This window comes from Papaver somniferum, unplaced genomic scaffold (assembly GCF_003573695.1).
Source record: "Papaver somniferum cultivar HN1 unplaced genomic scaffold, ASM357369v1 unplaced-scaffold_118, whole genome shotgun sequence".
NCBI classification, from domain to species: domain Eukaryota; kingdom Viridiplantae; phylum Streptophyta; class Magnoliopsida; order Ranunculales; family Papaveraceae; genus Papaver; species Papaver somniferum.
The window spans coordinates 9,254,569-9,272,815 of NW_020620825.1; the positions used below are offsets into that span (position 1 = coordinate 9,254,569).

The 18,247-nt window shown below is 36.7% G+C and overlaps 1 protein-coding gene across 1 annotated transcript; it reads right to left on the bottom strand.

Moving 5' to 3' along the window:
• Positions 1-1,077: 1,077 nt before the first annotated feature.
• Positions 1,078-2,884, bottom strand: LOC113330427 (protein JINGUBANG-like). The gene has a single exon (XM_026577241.1). It carries the CDS (start codon positions 2,728-2,730, stop codon positions 1,354-1,356), a length of 1,377 nt encoding a protein of 458 aa, XP_026433026.1. The 5' UTR covers positions 2,731-2,884; the 3' UTR covers positions 1,078-1,353.
• Between the last annotated feature and the right edge of the window lie 15,363 nt (positions 2,885-18,247).

Here is an 18,247-nt window from a genome sequence, read left to right on the forward strand (position 1 = left end):
TTGAGGATATCGATCCCATTTTCTTGAAGCTTGAGATATGTTTTTTGCGGAAAACCTAAGGTGAAGGGACATTATATGTCTTAATCATGAATTCAGGTTACTCTGCATCGTTCATATAACCTACTTATGTGATCTTCTTCTTTAGTTTTTTTGGAAAAACTCATGATTTAGGAATACAACGAAGATAATGGAGTTATGCTAACATGAATTTGTTATGAGTTAATTGCAATCCGTGCAGTGAACTTTGAATAAGATTTTTTTTTCCAATTTTCTTTTGCTATGCCAATTTCTTAGTAAGTACAAGTATTGTGTACTTATGGCCTTGCAAATATAACTATAGTTCTTTGATACTAGCCTTAAAAATATAAGGCTTTACATGCATATTGAGATGGAGTATATGGCCTGCGTATGCACTTGATGGATGAACACACATGTAATGCAATGTCTAAACTCTATTATTTACCAATTCCCTCTAGCTTTTGATAAGTCATGCTAATGTTATTTCTATGTATTTACTACAGTGTACTTGTAATTCATTTTCATCAATATTTTGTTAGGAAGAAAAAAATAACTTAGCATAACAAAGTTACTGGCAACTATCAATTTTCATCAACATTATTTGTTTTTCATTTTAAATATACTTTTTATTTAGACGAGATTATTTTAATCTTGAAACATTCTCTCTGAAACTCTAATTCTATCATTCGTGACAAATTAGATTTTGTAAAGCTGTTTTATATGATGGTGATATTGAAATACGTATTTTGAAGCTTTGGAAAAGAGTGGAATTCCTCGTTATGAAATTAGAAAAGCTTGTCTAGTCGTATAACAAAAAAATATGGAAAACCATCAACTTTCTAAAATAACACATTCAAAAATATAGGATAACTACGGGTTTAACTACGCCCAGTGCGAAGCAGTATACAAATCTTGTACTCTAAAAAAATTGGACATCCATTGACGCCCTTGGGCTGTTGCGGCACTGCAAGTAATTGGTGTTTGATAATTTCTTACTCACCGAAAGAACACTCAGATATGAGAAACATAAAAAAGAATATTATCCATAAAACAACATAGTGTTGTTTATCATGATCAACAAATAAATAAATAGATTTTACATGACATGAAAAATCTTGAGATTTAATACTTTTATACAATCTTATAAAGCAATCAGTTCATTAACCCTCTTCACTAAAGAAAAAAAGAAAATTCTTTTCATACTCAGATATATTATTCTTTCTTCTTTAATTTATCACCAATTTCCAAATTATTGTTAGTTACAAAATGTTACCAATAAACTCATTAGTGAAATTAACATTCATAATTCATTTTTGAATTGCGAAGGTACGCTTTCTAATTATCTTCTCTGTAATTAGAAAAACTTTGAGATGGTGGCAAAGACGATTGATCGTAGGAAGGGTCGTGATGAAATTGTTGATCCATAGCCATTTGATGAATGTCTGGTGCTTTTTCAGCAACACTCCAAACCTTAACCGATTTATCAAGACTTCCACTATAGACTATCCAGCGTTGATCTTTCTTACTTGATTCTTGATCATTTTCAACAGCTAAACATTTAACAGGACCGGTATGACCAGTTAAAACAGACAAACAAGTATGATCACATCCATATTTTCGCCAAACACAAATTGTTTTATCGGCTGATCCACTAAATACCAAATTCCCTGCAGTAGCTAAGCATAAAACAGCAAGTTTGTGTCCTTTGAGTGTACCACCATGGGATAATTGTTTATCGCGTTCCCAATAGTTAACGAGTCCATCCGAAGATCCACAGTAAACAATTGAAGCACCTGGATTTACCGCTAATGCTGTCACGGCACATTCTTGTTTAAGTAACGTTTGCATAGAAACATGTTTTGTTGATTTATTTTGCAGTTCTCTTCTCCAAACTTTGACGGTACCATCTGCTGATCCGGTAAATACTAATCCATCAAAACCAGATACAACCGAATTTACAGCATCATCATGCGCATTAATAGATTCAATACATTTTGAGTCTGATATTCTCCAAACTTTTAAAGTTTTATCCCAAGAACCCGAGTAAAGAAGTCCTTGTTCTAAACTTAAGCTCAAACAAGAGACGGCATCCGAGTGTTTAATCCAGAGCGAGCGATGACCTTTATAATCAACATAATTACTTGGTTTTAATGAACTTTTGATCATATCTTTCAAAGAAGGGAGAGTTCCGGCTCGTTTATGAACACTTGGATTTCGAGCCGAAACTTTCCAAACTCGAATTTTACCGTCCTGATGACCCGTAAATATTTTCTCACCGGAGATTACGATTGCTTTAACTAATCCACTTGCGGATTTGAATGCAGAGAATTCTTTCAAGTTCTTCCAAACACGAATGTTTTTCGAGTCCGACCCGGTGTAAAGAAGTTCCCCCGTGGCAGCTAATGAATAAATGTGACCTTCTTCACGAACTAATGATCCAATTAGACCATTTGGTGGGGAACTTTCATCAAATGGTGTGTTGGGAGATGATGACCATGGAGATTTTGTGTAAGGTGAAATTTGATTCCATGGCGACATATTACATGGTGATACTTCACCACTTAATCGGTTTCGATCATAAAAACCAGGGCTTGCCGCTGAAACACTACTGTTTCTAACACCAAAGTCATCATCGGTGATAGAAGACCTTCCAGGTTCTGAATGTAATACATTGTTGAATTTTGATCTTGGTATGCTGTTTGTTTCAAACATTGTTGCTCTCTGCTCATTCAATCAATCAAAACATTAAATCTTGAGAAATCTTTTAACAGAATCTTTATCTATTCGATATAAGGATTTTGAAATTGTATGAATAAATTATTATTAAATGAATAAAAAAAATCTTGTGGGATTAAAAGGAATGAAAATTAAGAAATAAAGAGGAGGATTGGAAATGAGTATATATAAAGTTTTTTCTATAAATAGAAGAAAAAAAATTATTGGTCGACAATGACGTTAATACAAAGTGATACGTGTCAGGATGAAACGATTCGGTTACTAATTGGTGGTTATTGAGATGTTTGGAACCGGGAAGCGGGGATTGACGCAAATTCATTCATTAATCTACATTATAAAACATGCTAATTTTGGGAGCTAGTTTTGAATTATGGAAATTGAATATCATGTCGTAATTAGAAGTGTTTTGACGGTTTGACCTTCTCGTTGAAAAATAGAAATTGATTGTTGAATTTATTTATACCACGGCACGTACCAAAATACTAACTATTGCGAATAACGTAAGGTGAATATGGGTATGCCATGCCAATATTTGTCCAAAAAAATAGAAGCTTTCTCCACATGTAAATAAAACCACTTATAGCAACATACAAGATAGTCCGACATTTTCTTGCAAGTCTTTTTTGTTTGTTTTTTTTACATTTCGTACAGTACATCTTGATGTTCATCAAAAATTAAAATAGTGGCTCAAGTATTCACATGGGCGATTCAAGTATTCATTCAGTAATAATTTTACCTCCAGCGCATTTCCATCTAACCTCGATAAATGAATATTCTTGGGATCGGGAAAAATTATTTATTGTTCAATTATGATGAATGAATATTCAGTTCAAGTATTCAAATTTATTTGCTAGTGCTTAATCCGTGCCGTATAACTTTTTTATTTGGTTATATATTTTTTGACGTTTGTATATGATATTTATATATTATCGAATTTACCCTTTTTATCATTACAAAAGTAAAGGAAAGACCGGAAGATATTTTTATTATTCAATCCAAAAAATATTTTCTCATGTCCTCATATATGAATATAATTCTTTTCTACCGTGTTTGACACTTTGACATTCTTCCAAATAATTAATGACTTTTCCCATGCGAGTTATACCCTAAACCAACCATGAAATTATATCAAAGAATTAATTTCCATGTATCAGGCCTCCCCCCCCCCCCCCCCCCCCGACAACCCAACCAACACACACAAAAAAACAAAAAAAAAACAAAAAAAACAATGTGATTTGATATGTTTTATAGTTTACAAAGATATCTTATGACAATTTGAATGGTATTGTCCTTATGCATCTCCCTCAATTTAGTGATCGGACGTAACCAAAACGTTAAACTATGAAGTCTATAACAAATTACATCACCCAAACTCATTCGTCTCGAAATAATTATGTAGGTATTCAAATGTTCAAATCCTTGTTGATTTTATGTCCTTTAAGAAACGTTTTAAAAGATTAGAACTCTAAATGGACTCAACAGTACATATCGCAGTATATGTTTTTATCATTTCAATACATAAAGGAAAACTAATTCATTTACTTAAGCTATTATATTATAACATTTTAAACAAAAATATGGCAACACATTTTAGTTACAAAAAGATGTAGTTTCAGTTTTTCAAAAGCTCCAGACATTCTACGACATAAACCTTCCAAATGTGAGGTTATTTGCAGTATAAAAATAATAAAATCATGATTATCTAGTAAGTCAAATGATTAACCACTCAATTTAATAATAATAGACTATAGTAAAGTAAAGCCATTTATTAGGAAATACGTGAGGTGGTGTGAAATTGCTCATTGGGCACAACTGTTCACCAATACTTGCCACCACATTAATTACACCACCCACCAATAAAGTTTTTACTGAAACAACTTCCACCACCATTTCTTTGCCTTAACACCACTACAACCACCACTATTTTCCACTTATATAATTATTAGCAAATTTAATTGAGTTAGGTATTTTATTTTATTTTCAAAAATTACCTTGAACGCATATTTGTAGCAATATTTTTCCATTATAGTGTTTTGTAAAGATTTTTTAAAGTGATTTTTATGCAACTCGTTTCCAAAATCTATTAACTTTGAATAGTAAAGGAGAAAAAGCTCTTAAAAGCTTCAAAAGCAAAAGCTATGGTCAACCCTAATTAATTTCGTATTCTTTTTTTTCTATCCCTATTTTATTTTATAAAGAAATTACTCCTAAATCTATCTATATATATATTACCAATCTTTATTCGCTATATTGTATTCTTAAAGATAATAATTTCCTTTCAAACTATATTCTATATTATACCATCGTTGAAAATTATTTGATTTATCAACAATAAAAATAAAGGCAATATTAAAGAATGACTTATTTTCTTAAAAATAATAATTTTTTTAATTTTAGTTGAAAGATAATCAAGATTCGTACGAAGCTTTAGTTGGTACCTAGTAACAAGCTGGGAACCAACACCCTTTTAAATAACAATACCTAATTTACAATTTTTTTTACCTACACCACTACTAGCGTCATTACTAACTAGACAATACTTCAATCTGTTAAAGAAACACAAAGTATCCCAACGTGGAAAAGGATAGAACACCCAAACCATAACTGTGCAAAACACACTTATCTAAATATTTGGTACGTTTAGCGCAATACAACATACAAAACAGCTTGCCCCGGAATAAAAGCACGAAAGCCCTCACCTGGTGAAGGGTGATCTACCGGTGACATTCATACAAACATCTTGGCTATTATCCCAATTATAAACAAGAATATCATTTGGACGCATGTTTCTGTTATCATCTGACAAAAACCCAAGGGCCACCTCTTTACACGCGGGCACACCAGCCTTATAATATATGTCAGTGATTACATCACGTACAAGGTCATGCCGGAACTTGATCCCAACATCTTTGTCGCAATGGAGTGCGTGATCACCAAAAATATCCATGGGTATATTGTAGATTGAACATAAACCACCTTCGACGAACAAGGAAATACCAAGGCGATAGCAAACTACAACTCCAAACTTTCTTGGCCTGAGGCACTGATTCATCCTACTAATAGGAACCACCAAAAGATAAACTTGTGCGTACTTAATTGGATTTCCACATAATGGAATCTCTTGCAGACATTGAAAATTTGATGGGGATTTGCTTCTTAACAACGTCAAAGTGTAGATGGTGGATTTTCCACAAGGGATAAAATCGTAAAACCATAATTATACATGCTCCCGATCCATCAATCAAATGAGTATTGAGGCTCATGTCTCTCATCGAAGCATGAAAGCTCATGCCACAAGAATCTCTGACTGAGAATACTGTCTCTCGGAGTAAATGTAGATGTGTAGTCTCTCATCTGAGGCAACGACATATCTCATGAGTACTGAGCAATTTCAGTAATTACTTCTATATATAATCGAACAATTGGATGGCTCTTAGACAACTTTCCTACTAGTATAGAGCAATAACTTTGGCAGGCCTCAAAGGAGTGTATAAAATGAAGCGCAGAAAAACGCGGGCCTACAGTAATACCGCAAGTGCACGGTCGTCGGTTGTAGCTCGTGCAAGTACGGGTCGATCCACAGAGATCGGGAGTGTTTTGTAGTGTTTAGCTATTTGGGCTCTAAATTGTTGTTGGGCTTTGGGTACCAATGGACTTATGGGCTTAGTGGGTTTTGTACCTTTGAGCTTTGGGCTTTGATTGAGCTTTGGGCTCAATTTCACCCTAACAGTGAAGTGGTCTTTCACAGTAATTGGGCTTTGGGCTTCTGGAATGAAATGTACTGGGCTTGGTTATTGAACTGGGCTATGGGCTTGAGTGCACAGCAGAGCAGATGCAAGCAGTAGCAGCTGCAGGGGAAGGGGAGCAGCAGCAGCAACAGGGTTGCAGCAGCAGCAGCACAAGGCAAAGAAGAAGGAAAGCAGCAGTACTGCAGCAGCAACTGCACAAGGCACAGAGGGCAGGCAACAACAGGGCAAAAGAAACAGCACAAGGGCTTCTGGCTTAGCAGCAAAAGAGGAGTGTAAACAGTGGCTCTAGGCCAAATTGGAAGCAAACCAGAGAACAAAAGAATGGCAAAAACAGCAAAGATTAAACAGACTAAAAACTAAACAGCAACAAAACAGTGAACAAAAACAAAACAAAATGGAACAAAGTGAAAGTGACACAAAGGAAATTAGCCTAAGGCAGGGAAGATGGTGAAACTAACATGGTGACAATGCAAGGCCAAGGGAAGAATACAGGCATACAAATAGAATGGGAAGAGAATTAGCTTGCTATGAGCACTAATTTCTCCCAATGCTCAATCAACACAATGCACCTAAGCATACAAAAATGGAATGGCAAGATAATCAGCTTGCTATGAGCACTGATTTCTTCCATTACTCAATCAATTCAGTGCTTCAAAGGCTTCTAGCCTAGCATTCCACTAAACTAACAGTGAATTAAGACAACAGTTTGAGAAACATGCACAAACATTAAACATCAAGAGGAGCATCAAGCATTAACAGTGAACAACATTAACCTAACATGATAAACTAACACTAACAGGGACTAAAACAGTGAAAGATTAAATCATTAACAAAACATGAAACAGCACACACATTGAAATTAAACATCAAAACAGGAAATTATCATACAAAAATTAAACATTAGTATCAAAACAGAATTAAAAATAAGAACATTAAATTATAAAAACCCTAAAATTGAACAGTTAAAATTGATCTTGAAATTAACATTAAAATTAAAATTAAATTAAAACTGAAATTTAACCCTAATTGGTTACTTGGTTAATCCAAGAACACCTTCTACACCATACCCATCTCTTCTATTTATACAAAAAAAATGTAAGCAGAACCCTAATTTTGAAAACCGAGAAAACCAGGGTTAGGGTTTACCTAAAATTCTTCACCCACGTCGACGACCCATGCTCTCTTCTTGTTCCTCCTGCTCTTCCCATGCTTCTATTGCTTCTTCTTCCATCTCTGTCATGCCTATAACTCTATTTCCCTAATTTCAAAACCCTAAATTTGAGAGGGTTTGTGAAACTAGCGAAATAGGCTAATAGGATGGATGGGTTTCTGGTTATAAGTAGAGTAGAGTGATTTGGTGGCGTAGATGGTGGAGTGATTTGGGGAGAAGATGGTGGTGATGGAGACGGACATGGTGGTGGTACGGGTTCTGAAGGAAGAAGAGATGGAGAAGAAAGAAGAAAGGTGTGTTTGGCTGGGTATAGGGTGTTCGATACTTGGGTGTTAGGCGGGTTCAGCGAGGTTTGATGATCTGCGACAAGGAGCGATGGATGGGAAGATGGTAGGTGGATCCAACGGCGATACGGAGGTAAGCGTGTAGCGACCGTCGGATGAAGGGATGTAGCAAAACGGACGACCCAAGATGGAGATGGGCGTTGTGATGTAAAGCGGGGGCTTCGGAGTTTGATGTGCGATGATGGAGCGACCGTAGGATGCTGAAATGCTTCGATCTGACGGCTGAAATCCGAGACGGGCTTGGATATAGAAAATGGGTTTGGGAAATGAGTTTGGGCTTGGAAAACCTTGAGCCCACTTCTTCTTTAAGAACAACTTTCTTCTTCTTGAGCCCATTTCCAGCTTTTTGGACGTGCGCTCCATTCTTTGCGGCTTCCTTGCGTAATTTCTCCCGGCTTTTCACCACTTTTCTGCTCTTTTCCGCTCCGCAATTCATCCAGACTTTATTTATTACCTAAAAATGAAAAATTAAGTAAGAAAAGTATTTATTCTTGAAAACAATGAAAATACAGAATATGGGATAAAATGTAGAATTAATGCACAAAAGATGAGTTAAATGCCAACAAAAAGGGATAAATATATACAACATTTGGCACTCATCAAATACCCCCAAACCTGAATTTTACTTGTCCTCAAGTAAAACAAAACTAAGGAAATCCTAACTATACCACTGTCGCTGGTCTCTCGAATGCATTTAGCGTATGCACTAAGCCTTTTAAACCACTAAGTGTCCCTAGTGGACGAGTTGAAGTCTCGTGAAGGTTTGCTTAGAACGTACCTACAAAGTTCTAGGTCAAAATATAAGCTCAGATTCCATCAAATGTGACATGTGCAAAACAGTTTAAGCTCACAGCAAAATGGAGATGTCAATCTAGCTATCGAAGGCACAATCCTAGCACTGATAACAAAAAAAAGACATGTGATAAGAGTGTAAAGTGTATCTACACATGTGTAAAGAAAGATCTGAAGTCATGACTACTAATCACCAAGAGATAGTTTCTCAGGCTAAGAACCAAGGTCGAAATCTAGCTAGCTGTCCGGACTTTACGAGAATTGTGAATGAGTTGGAGGTATTTCACAATTACTCGCGTTGTACATCAATGGCATACACCCTCCTTGCTTATTACAATGAAACAACAAAATGACTCTTTACATGACTCTTATTTACATTGACTATTCTGTTTTTATTTTTGGAACAAGAGATGATGGAATTGATAAATACTTGATTTTTTTTTGTATTTTTCTGATTTTTTTTTTTTTTTTTTTTTTTTTTTTTTTTAGCAAAAGGAAACACTTTTGATACATAACAAAAGAAACAAAAGATTACATGACACTTTGCAAGAGGTAGCCCTTTTTGATGCACCCAGTTAAATTCGATGGTTGTCTTTCTTAATGTAACCTCCACCTTCTATCCCAACCAACCAAAGAACAAGCTAGTCAAGTTTCGTTCAGTATTCTAAAGTGATTGGCAATCGTAACTTCCTATCAAACACCTTGAAGATCGAGGCCATACATGTATTGGTAGATCGTGCGCGTGCAAATTTCTTATCACTATGTGAATTGTGCTAGAATCAGGGTGCCTAAATATCTAGACTAAGACTCCTAAAAATTACATATTTGCACAAGAGTCAACATTTCAAGGTAAATGAGCTCCATTTTTTATGTTTTTTCATTTTTTTAATTTTTTTGAATTTTGATTTTTCAATTTTTTTTGGAATTTTTCAATTTTTTCAAAAAGAAGAAGGAGTTCGTTTTCAATTATGGCAAATTATCGTGGTATCTACTCTATACCCCCAAACCTAAACTAAACATTGTCCTCAATGTTTCAAAATATGGAAAGAATTAAAATGCAACTATGGAAAGGGACATGCTGAGTAGAGTAAAAGGAGAGAGAATACCCGATTTCGGCGAAAGCAGAATTAAAACTCCGTTATTCAAGGCAAAAATCCAACATATTTCAGCCGAGATCATATTGGATTAGCAAATATATACAAAAGGAACAAAAGGGTTTTTAAAATTTTATCTACTGGATTATATACAAAAAATTCACCATACACTAACAATCTAAAGAGTTGAGGATCAACCCAAAAGACAAAGTGTAAAGGTTTCAACAGCTTCACACAATAATAATAGATAGGCATGCAAGTGAAGCTGTGAAACAAAATGAGCTACCCCCAAACCTGGATTTTACAGAAGATATAGTTTTGAAAACAAAATCGCGCAGTTTCGGGGGTTCATCATGCAAAAGGTCTAGCTCGAAATGAACTGTGCTAGGGACGGGCAAACATGCTAATTCCAACTGTGGTTCCTCAAATGTTATATTTGAAGCAAAATAGTCCAAGAGGACTTGGGAAGCACACAGTTCCAAACCTATGTTAGGAATTTTCAGAAAAATCGGTTTGACAATATGGGTACAAACCAAATCTAGGTTGGGTGGAAGGCCATCAGATTGTGACTTAGGTAGAAGAATAGGCATATCATTATCAATCAAATCAAAATCTAACTGATCTACACATGTCACATCATGCTCACAATCATCAATCAAATTGGCAAGATCACAATCAGAATCATCAACATCATACAAATTTATTCTCATGCATCGGCAAATCAGGAGAAATATCACAATGTGACCTAGGTAGAGAATCAGACACATCAAATATATTTTCATGCATATTAGTGTCTACAGAAGATTCAACTATTCCTATGTCATGCTCATCTTCACAGAATAATTGTACGAATCCCATGTCAATATAAAAATCATTACAATGAGTATTAGAAAGAACAGCATTCATGAAGGTCGAGGGAGAGAAGCCATATGTTTTTGAACCAACAGGTTCCACAATATTTTCATGTTCTTCTAACATATCATCATAATCATCATAATCATCATCATGGTAGCATGCATATTGGTCCTCATTAACAGTGGTGGTGTCATTAGTCGATTCATGTTCCTCTAAATTAGGTTCATATTCAACATTATTTACATGAATGGGACTAGACACTTCATTAGGGACAACATACATTTCCTCATGAATTTCCTCCTTTTGTCGGTGAAGCAAAATCTGATCTAAATGTGCATGAATTCGTGCTGTAGATCTATCATAGTCTTGCTTACAGAGTCTTAAAGCTTCTGTGGTGGAGTCTAAATTCATGGGAGTACAACATTCTTCATGTTCAAATTGTGGTGAATGGTACATGTGTGCATGGTCATTAGGGTTTACAAAATATTGATCGCAACCCTCAAAGGATTGATTATGGTCCCAATGACTACCATTCTCACAATTTATGGGCATTTCATACATTGGATTTTCTCTAGATTGCCTAAAATTATGCAAAATATGACAATGCTCAACAGGGTGGTCTAAACTACCACATGCGGGACATGCATAGATTTCAGGTTGCCTAAGAAAATTAGATGTGAAAGATTCCTCATGTGATTGCATTTCTAAAGCTGTGATTCGAGCTTCTATTTGATCCATAAGTGATGATTGTGTGAGTGAGGCACTAGCAAAATGTTCATTTTCACGTTGCGATGAATGATGCATGTATGAATAGTCATTAAGGTTCATGTATTGCGGCTCGGGACTTTGAAAATGTCCATAATAATTCCTATGACTATTGACATCATGGTCCGTGGAAGGTTCATAACGTGGCACATTCCCATAAGCAAGTTCTCTAAGAGTTTTATTTCCATCCCCAGGAGCAGACCAAAATCCAGACATGATTGGCTCAAAAGCTAAGTAACTATGTTACAAAGCCCAAAATTTGGTTTTTTAAAGGGTTTGGATTTTTGGGAAAAATTTGGTTTTGGTGGGAGACATTTGAAAATTTGGTTTAAAATGGGAGCAAAGTAAAACTTTTGGTTTAAGATGGGATAAAGAAGAAAAAATTTGGTTTAAAATGGGAGCAAGTAAAATTTTTTTGGTTTTTTTTGGTTTTTTTTTGGTTTTTTTTTGGTTTTTTTTTTTAACAGAAAATAAAATGAAGAAAATAAAATTTGGTTTTTAAAATGGGAGCAAGCCCACTGTTGGTCCTCTAATGGAATGGAAGGAAGGCTGCGGCCCACAATCGGTTACAAGCTCAGCTGGGTTTAAAAACCCAGAATACAAATTACCAGTCCAAATTAAACAAGCTCACAAAAATTAAATACACAAGCCCAAAAATTAAACAAACAAGCCCACAAATAAATTATTACAAACCCAAAATAGAAAAATAAAAAGCCCAAAAAATTGGGTTAATTATTACAAGCCCACAATTAAAGAAATTTGGAAGCCCACAGGTTGGGTTCTCTCAATGGAATGGGTTTAGGCTTACCTTTTTAGCACAGCCCAGCTGCTCTGATATTGTTGCAAAAACCCAGTTGGGTTTTGGTTCTTTTCCTTGGTGGCGTCCCAGCAGAGGAAAAACAGGTTCAGAACAGCAGGTCCAACAGCAAATGAAGTGAAGCAGATGCAAATGCTATGCAATGAAATACAAAATAGCTAATAAAACAACAAGAAAAACACAGCACCAATCCCCGGCAGCGGCGCCAAAAACTTGGCAGGCCTCAAAGGAGTGTATAAAATGAAGCGCAGAAAAACGCGGGCCTACAGTAATACCGCAAGTGCACGGTCGTCGGTTGTAGCTCGTGCAAGTACGGGTCGATCCACAGAGATCGGGAGTGTTTTGTAGTGTTTAGCTATTTGGGCTCTAAATTGTTGTTGGGCTTTGGGTACCAATGGACTTATGGGCTTAGTGGGTTTTGTACCTTCGAACTTTGGGCTTTGATTGAGCTTTGGGCTCAATTTCACCCTAACAGTGAAGTGGTCTTTCACAGTAATTGGGCTTTGGGCTTCTGGAATGAAATGTACTGGGCTTGGTTATTGAACTGGGCTATGGGCTTGAGTGCACAGCAGAGCAGATGCAAGCAGTAGCAGCTGCAGGGGAAGGGGAGCAGCAGCAGCACAAGGCAAAGAAGAAGGAAAGCAGCAGTACTGCAGCAGCAACTGCACAAGGCACAGAGGGCAGGCAACAACAGGGCAAAAGCAACAGCACAAGGGCTTCTGGCTTAGCAGCAAAAGAGGAGTGTAAACAGTGGCTCTAGGCCAAATTGGAAGCAAACCAGAGAACAAAAGAATGGCAAAAACAGCAAAGATTAAACAGACTAAAAACTAAACAGCAACAAAACAGTGAACAAAAACAAAACAAAATGGAACAAAGTGAAAGTGACACAAAGGCAATTAGCCTAAGGCAGGGAAGATGGTGAAACTAACATGGTGACAATGCAAGGCCAAGGGAAGAATACAGGCATACAAATAGAATGAGAAGAGAATTAGCTTGCTATGAGCACTAATTTCTCCCAATGCTCAATCAACACAATGCACCTAAGCATACAAAAATGGAATGGCAAGATAATCAGCTTGCTATGAGCACTGATTTCTTCCATTACTCAATCAATTCAGTGCTTCAAAGGCTTCTAGCCTAGCATTCCACTAAACTAACAGTGAATTAAGACAACAGTTTGAGAAACATGCACAAACATTAAACATCAAGAGGAGCATCAAGCATTAACAGTGAACAACATTAACCTAACATGATAAACTAACACTAACAGGGACTAAAACAGTGAAAGATTAAATCATTAACAAAACATGAAACAGCACACACATTGAAATTAAACATCAAAACAGGAAATTATCATACAAAAATTAAACATTAGTATCAAAACAGAATTAAAAATAAGAACATTAAATTATAAAAACCCTAAAATTGAACAGTTAAAATTGATCTTGAAATTAACATTAAAATTAAAATTAAATTAAAACTGAAATTTAACCCTAATTGGTTACTTGGTTAATCCAAGAACATCTCAACAGTAATACCCAGCCCTCAATTTATACAAAAAAGGAATGACGAACCCTAATTCCCAAAACCGAGAAAAATAGGGTTAGGGTTTACCTAAAATTCTTCACCCACGTCGACGACCCATGCTCTCTTCTTGTTCCTCCTGCTCTTCCCATGCTTCTATTGCTTCTTCTTCCATCTCTGTCATGCCTATAACTCTATTTCCCTAATTTCAAAACCCTAAATTTGAGAGGGTTTGTGAAACTAGCGAAATAGGCTAATAGGATGGATGGGTTTCTGGTTATAAGTAGAGTAGAGTGATTTGGTGGCGTAGATGGTGGAGTGATTTGGGGAGAAGATGGTGGTGATGGAGACGGACATGGTGGTGGTACGGGTTCTGAAGGAAGAAGAGATAGAGAAGAAAGAAGAAAGGTGCGTTTGGCTGGGTATAGGGTGTTCGATACTTGGGTGTTAGGCGGGTTCAGCGAGGTTTGATGATCTGCGACAAGGAGCGATGGATGGGAAGATGGTAGGTGGATCCAACGGCGATACGGAGGTAAGCGTGTAGCGACCGTCGGATGAAGGGATGTAGCAAAACGGACGACCCAAGATGGAGATGGGCGTTGTGATGTAAAGCGGGGGCTTCGGAGTTTGATGTGCGATGATGGAGCGACCGTAGGATGCTGAAATGCTTCGATCTGACGGCTGAAATCCGAGACGGGCTTGGATATAGAAAATGGGTTTGGGAAATGAGTTTGGGCTTGGAAAACCTTGAGCCCACTTCTTCTTTAAGAACAACTTTCTTCTTCTTGAGCCCATTTCCAGCTTTTTGGACGTGCGCTCCATTCTTTGCGGCTTCCTTGCGTAATTTCTCCCGGCTTTTCACCACTTTTCTGCTCTTTTCCGCTCCGCAATTCATCCAGACTTTATTTATTACCTAAAAATGCAAAATTAAGTAAGAAAAGTATTTATTCTTGAAAACAATGAAAATACAGAATATGGGATAAAATGTAGAATTAATGCACAAAAGATGAGTTAAATGCCAACAAAAAGGGATAAATATATACAACATTTGGCACTCATCAAACTTCTTCAGGATGTAACAATGTTTTCCTTGACTATATAAAGAAAATATGACACTTCAACAAGCTCATATTACTCAATTCTCGGATAATTAATGCTCCTAGACAGCATGCCTGCTAGTATAGAGCCATCAATTAATTATCTATAATCCTTAAATTTATTAACTGAATATTCAGGAATATTCTACGTTCTTCATAATATTTCGTTACTTCGATTCGTGGTTCTTCCCAGCAGAATTCCATGGGTTAGTGATAAATATTCAACGTACGGGCATCTGAGCCGCTATCGAGTAAGCCCCAACCAAAATGGTGCAAGTGTACTCAGCAATAATGCACTAACGAGCACCTGAATGCACGAACGAGCATTCCAAAATACGAAGGAACGATGAACCTATGAAAAATAGGAAGAAAAATAATAATAAAAAAAATATTAGCTAAGGCGCTAGGGGACTGGGACCACCGGCCGACCAGTCACGCCCTGGCCAGTCCCACGCCCAATTATATATTTTATTATATTTTTATTATTTTCCTTGATCTCATGAAAATCCCTTCATTTGAACAAATATCCTTCATTTTAAGGAAACTCCTCAGTTTCATGGTGTTTCCTCCATATCAAAGAATTAATAAAAAAATTAGGAAAGATATCGCGGGACCAAGTCTATTAGTCGCCCGGTCATGCCCTAGTTGTGTCCGATCCCACACCTTGCATTCCTTATTATTTTATTATTATTTCCTTCATCCCCTGAAATTCCTTGATTTCATGATATTTCCTTCACATTAAGGAAAAGATATAAAGCTAGGGAATACTCGCGGGACCGGGCCCTAGTCGGCCGACCATGCCCTAGTCGTGGTCGGTCTCACATGTCCTTATTTTATTATTATTATTATTATTTGTTTCCCCCATCTCATGAAAACTCCTTCACTTCAAGGAAACTCCTTAGTTTTAACAAAATCCTTGGTTTCATGGTATTTCCCTAAAATCATGAAGATATTATAAAATTAGGAAAAGTGTCATGGGACCGGGCTTGTTGGCCGACCGGCCATGCCTTAGCCATATCCATAGCCGGTCCCACACTTCATGATTACTTAATTTATTACTCCCTCCGTTTTAAAAAGACAGTACGGTTTGACCTTGTCAAGATATTAAGGAGACCATAGTAGTTTACATATCTACCCTTAATCACTTGCCTAATTTATTTCAATAAAAATGTTAGTAATAAAAACTACCAAAAGTTGTTATGGAATTTAATTTGGAACCATATATATTTGTCTTCAAAAAGGAATTAAGGATATATTTGTTTCATTAGATATACAGATTTCATTAATAATTTAGATTTGGTCCCATTAAAAAAGAATTTATGAATATAAAAAACTTAAGGGTATGTTAGAGAGTTCATTGAAAAAATATAACTATAAACAGAAACTGGACACATTTTTGAAACAGACCAAAATGGAATAGAGGACGGTCTTTTTGAAACAGAGGGAGTATTATTATTTCCTTAATCTTATGAAGTTTCCTCAGTTTCAGCAAAAACCCTGATTTCTTCGTATTTTCTCAAAATGTTGCTCAAACGCACATCAGAAAATGCCAAAATTCTCAGGACTGAGACACGAACACTTTGGTGACATGAGCATATAACCTTGACCGACCAAGGTTTGCTCTTTTGCTTGCAAGAGGCCGGTCCCGCACATTTTCATCATTTGACCTAATTTGTTCATTTTAGGTTCAAACTCTTCCAAACAACTTGGAATTTCATAAAACGGTCGTCAGTCGGTCCCATGACCAAGCAAGGCCGGTTTCATGACCCCTTGGTCGGTCCTTCATCTTTTCATAATTTATTAGGTTTTATCACATAAGTTTCAGAGGAACATTATTTGAATAAATGATTAAACCAGCATTTGATCATCTTTTCACCAGGTACTGTCACCTTCATAGATTCATCAATCATCCAACAAGCAACTGCAATATTTTGAAGCACATTTTCAAAGATAAGGTTGATCCACAATAGCTTCAACTGGGGACTGAATGATTACACAAGAATCCTCTCCTAATCAGAACCTTTACACTCTCTGAACAACCTATCAAAGAGGCAGTTCAATCCTTGGTCGAACGTGAATTGATCTATCTGTTGAAGGCACAAAGGATAGACATGTTCACAGCACTGAACCACATCGTGTCAAGAAGTCCATTCCGGAAATACTTCTTGAGCCTCCAGCCAAATACCAAGAGATGTACGACTGGGGACTGCTTACCACAGTCAATCTTAGAACAAACGAATTTGGAAGAAAGTTGATCGATGCTGGCACCACCATCAACAATATTCCACTGAAAACCATCGGATCCACAGGCATCACTCGACAAGAAGCTACTCATGATCCCATCTCAATCAGAGACCTTGAAGGAACGCTCGGAAATACTTACGGTTACATCACTCTCAAAGTGAACATAAGTTCAACCTGGACAGAAACCAAGTTTCACATAATCAGAAAGATCCAGGATATGACATGTCCTTCAGACGAGCGTGGATCCACGCTGAAAAGATGGGTACTTACAAAGTGCCTTTGGTTACACATGTCTCCAACGAAGAAAGTTCTGATCCAGAAGATTTGGCGGACGTTCCATCATCAGAGACTTTCATCAAAAGGTCCTGCACTTTCGAACTTTGACGAGGTTGAAACAAGAAGACATTCATCAAAAGGTCCTTCACTCAGGCAAGTCTCATTCCTACCATGTATATGTCATTTATTTCCTCACATGCTATTCTAGCATGGGGACTCAATTCTGCTAGCATCTCTGCTATTGCAAGACGCTATAAGTGGGTAATCTCACTTCAGCAATATTTTACCAAGTGGTTGAATCTGACATTTCTCCGAATCGAGAATCTCACTGAGACATTCATTACTGAGATGATGTTCAAGAATGGCAAAGAACAATTTGGTCATTTCTCCATAGCCTTGCAGGAGTGTTCATGTGTGCCACAAAATCAGAAATCTCTAATGTCTGCACAAGTGTTGAATCCGACTACCGCGACTAAAGGAATGCTAAATCAACAGAAGATAGTTGGGACCCAAACGATCAAACCTAAGAAAAGCTCAAGGGATATGACGCTTCAACGCTCAAGAAGCCTTCAAATTTTACTCCCAATCAAAGATTAAACCTCTTATAACGGCGCATCTCGCTTCAGCACAAATATCTCGACGATGACACACTGATTCAACACCAGCGCAATCAAAGTATAACTAAATTACAATCGCTAATTCTTCATTATCCCATGATAAGACTTCTGAAGCAGATGCAACATCATTCATCCATGGATGGCACAA

Coding starts and splice junctions, on each gene's coding strand:
- LOC113330427 (XM_026577241.1), bottom strand. CDS start 2,730: ATGTTTGAAACAAACAGCATACCAAGATCAAAATTCAACAATGTATTA.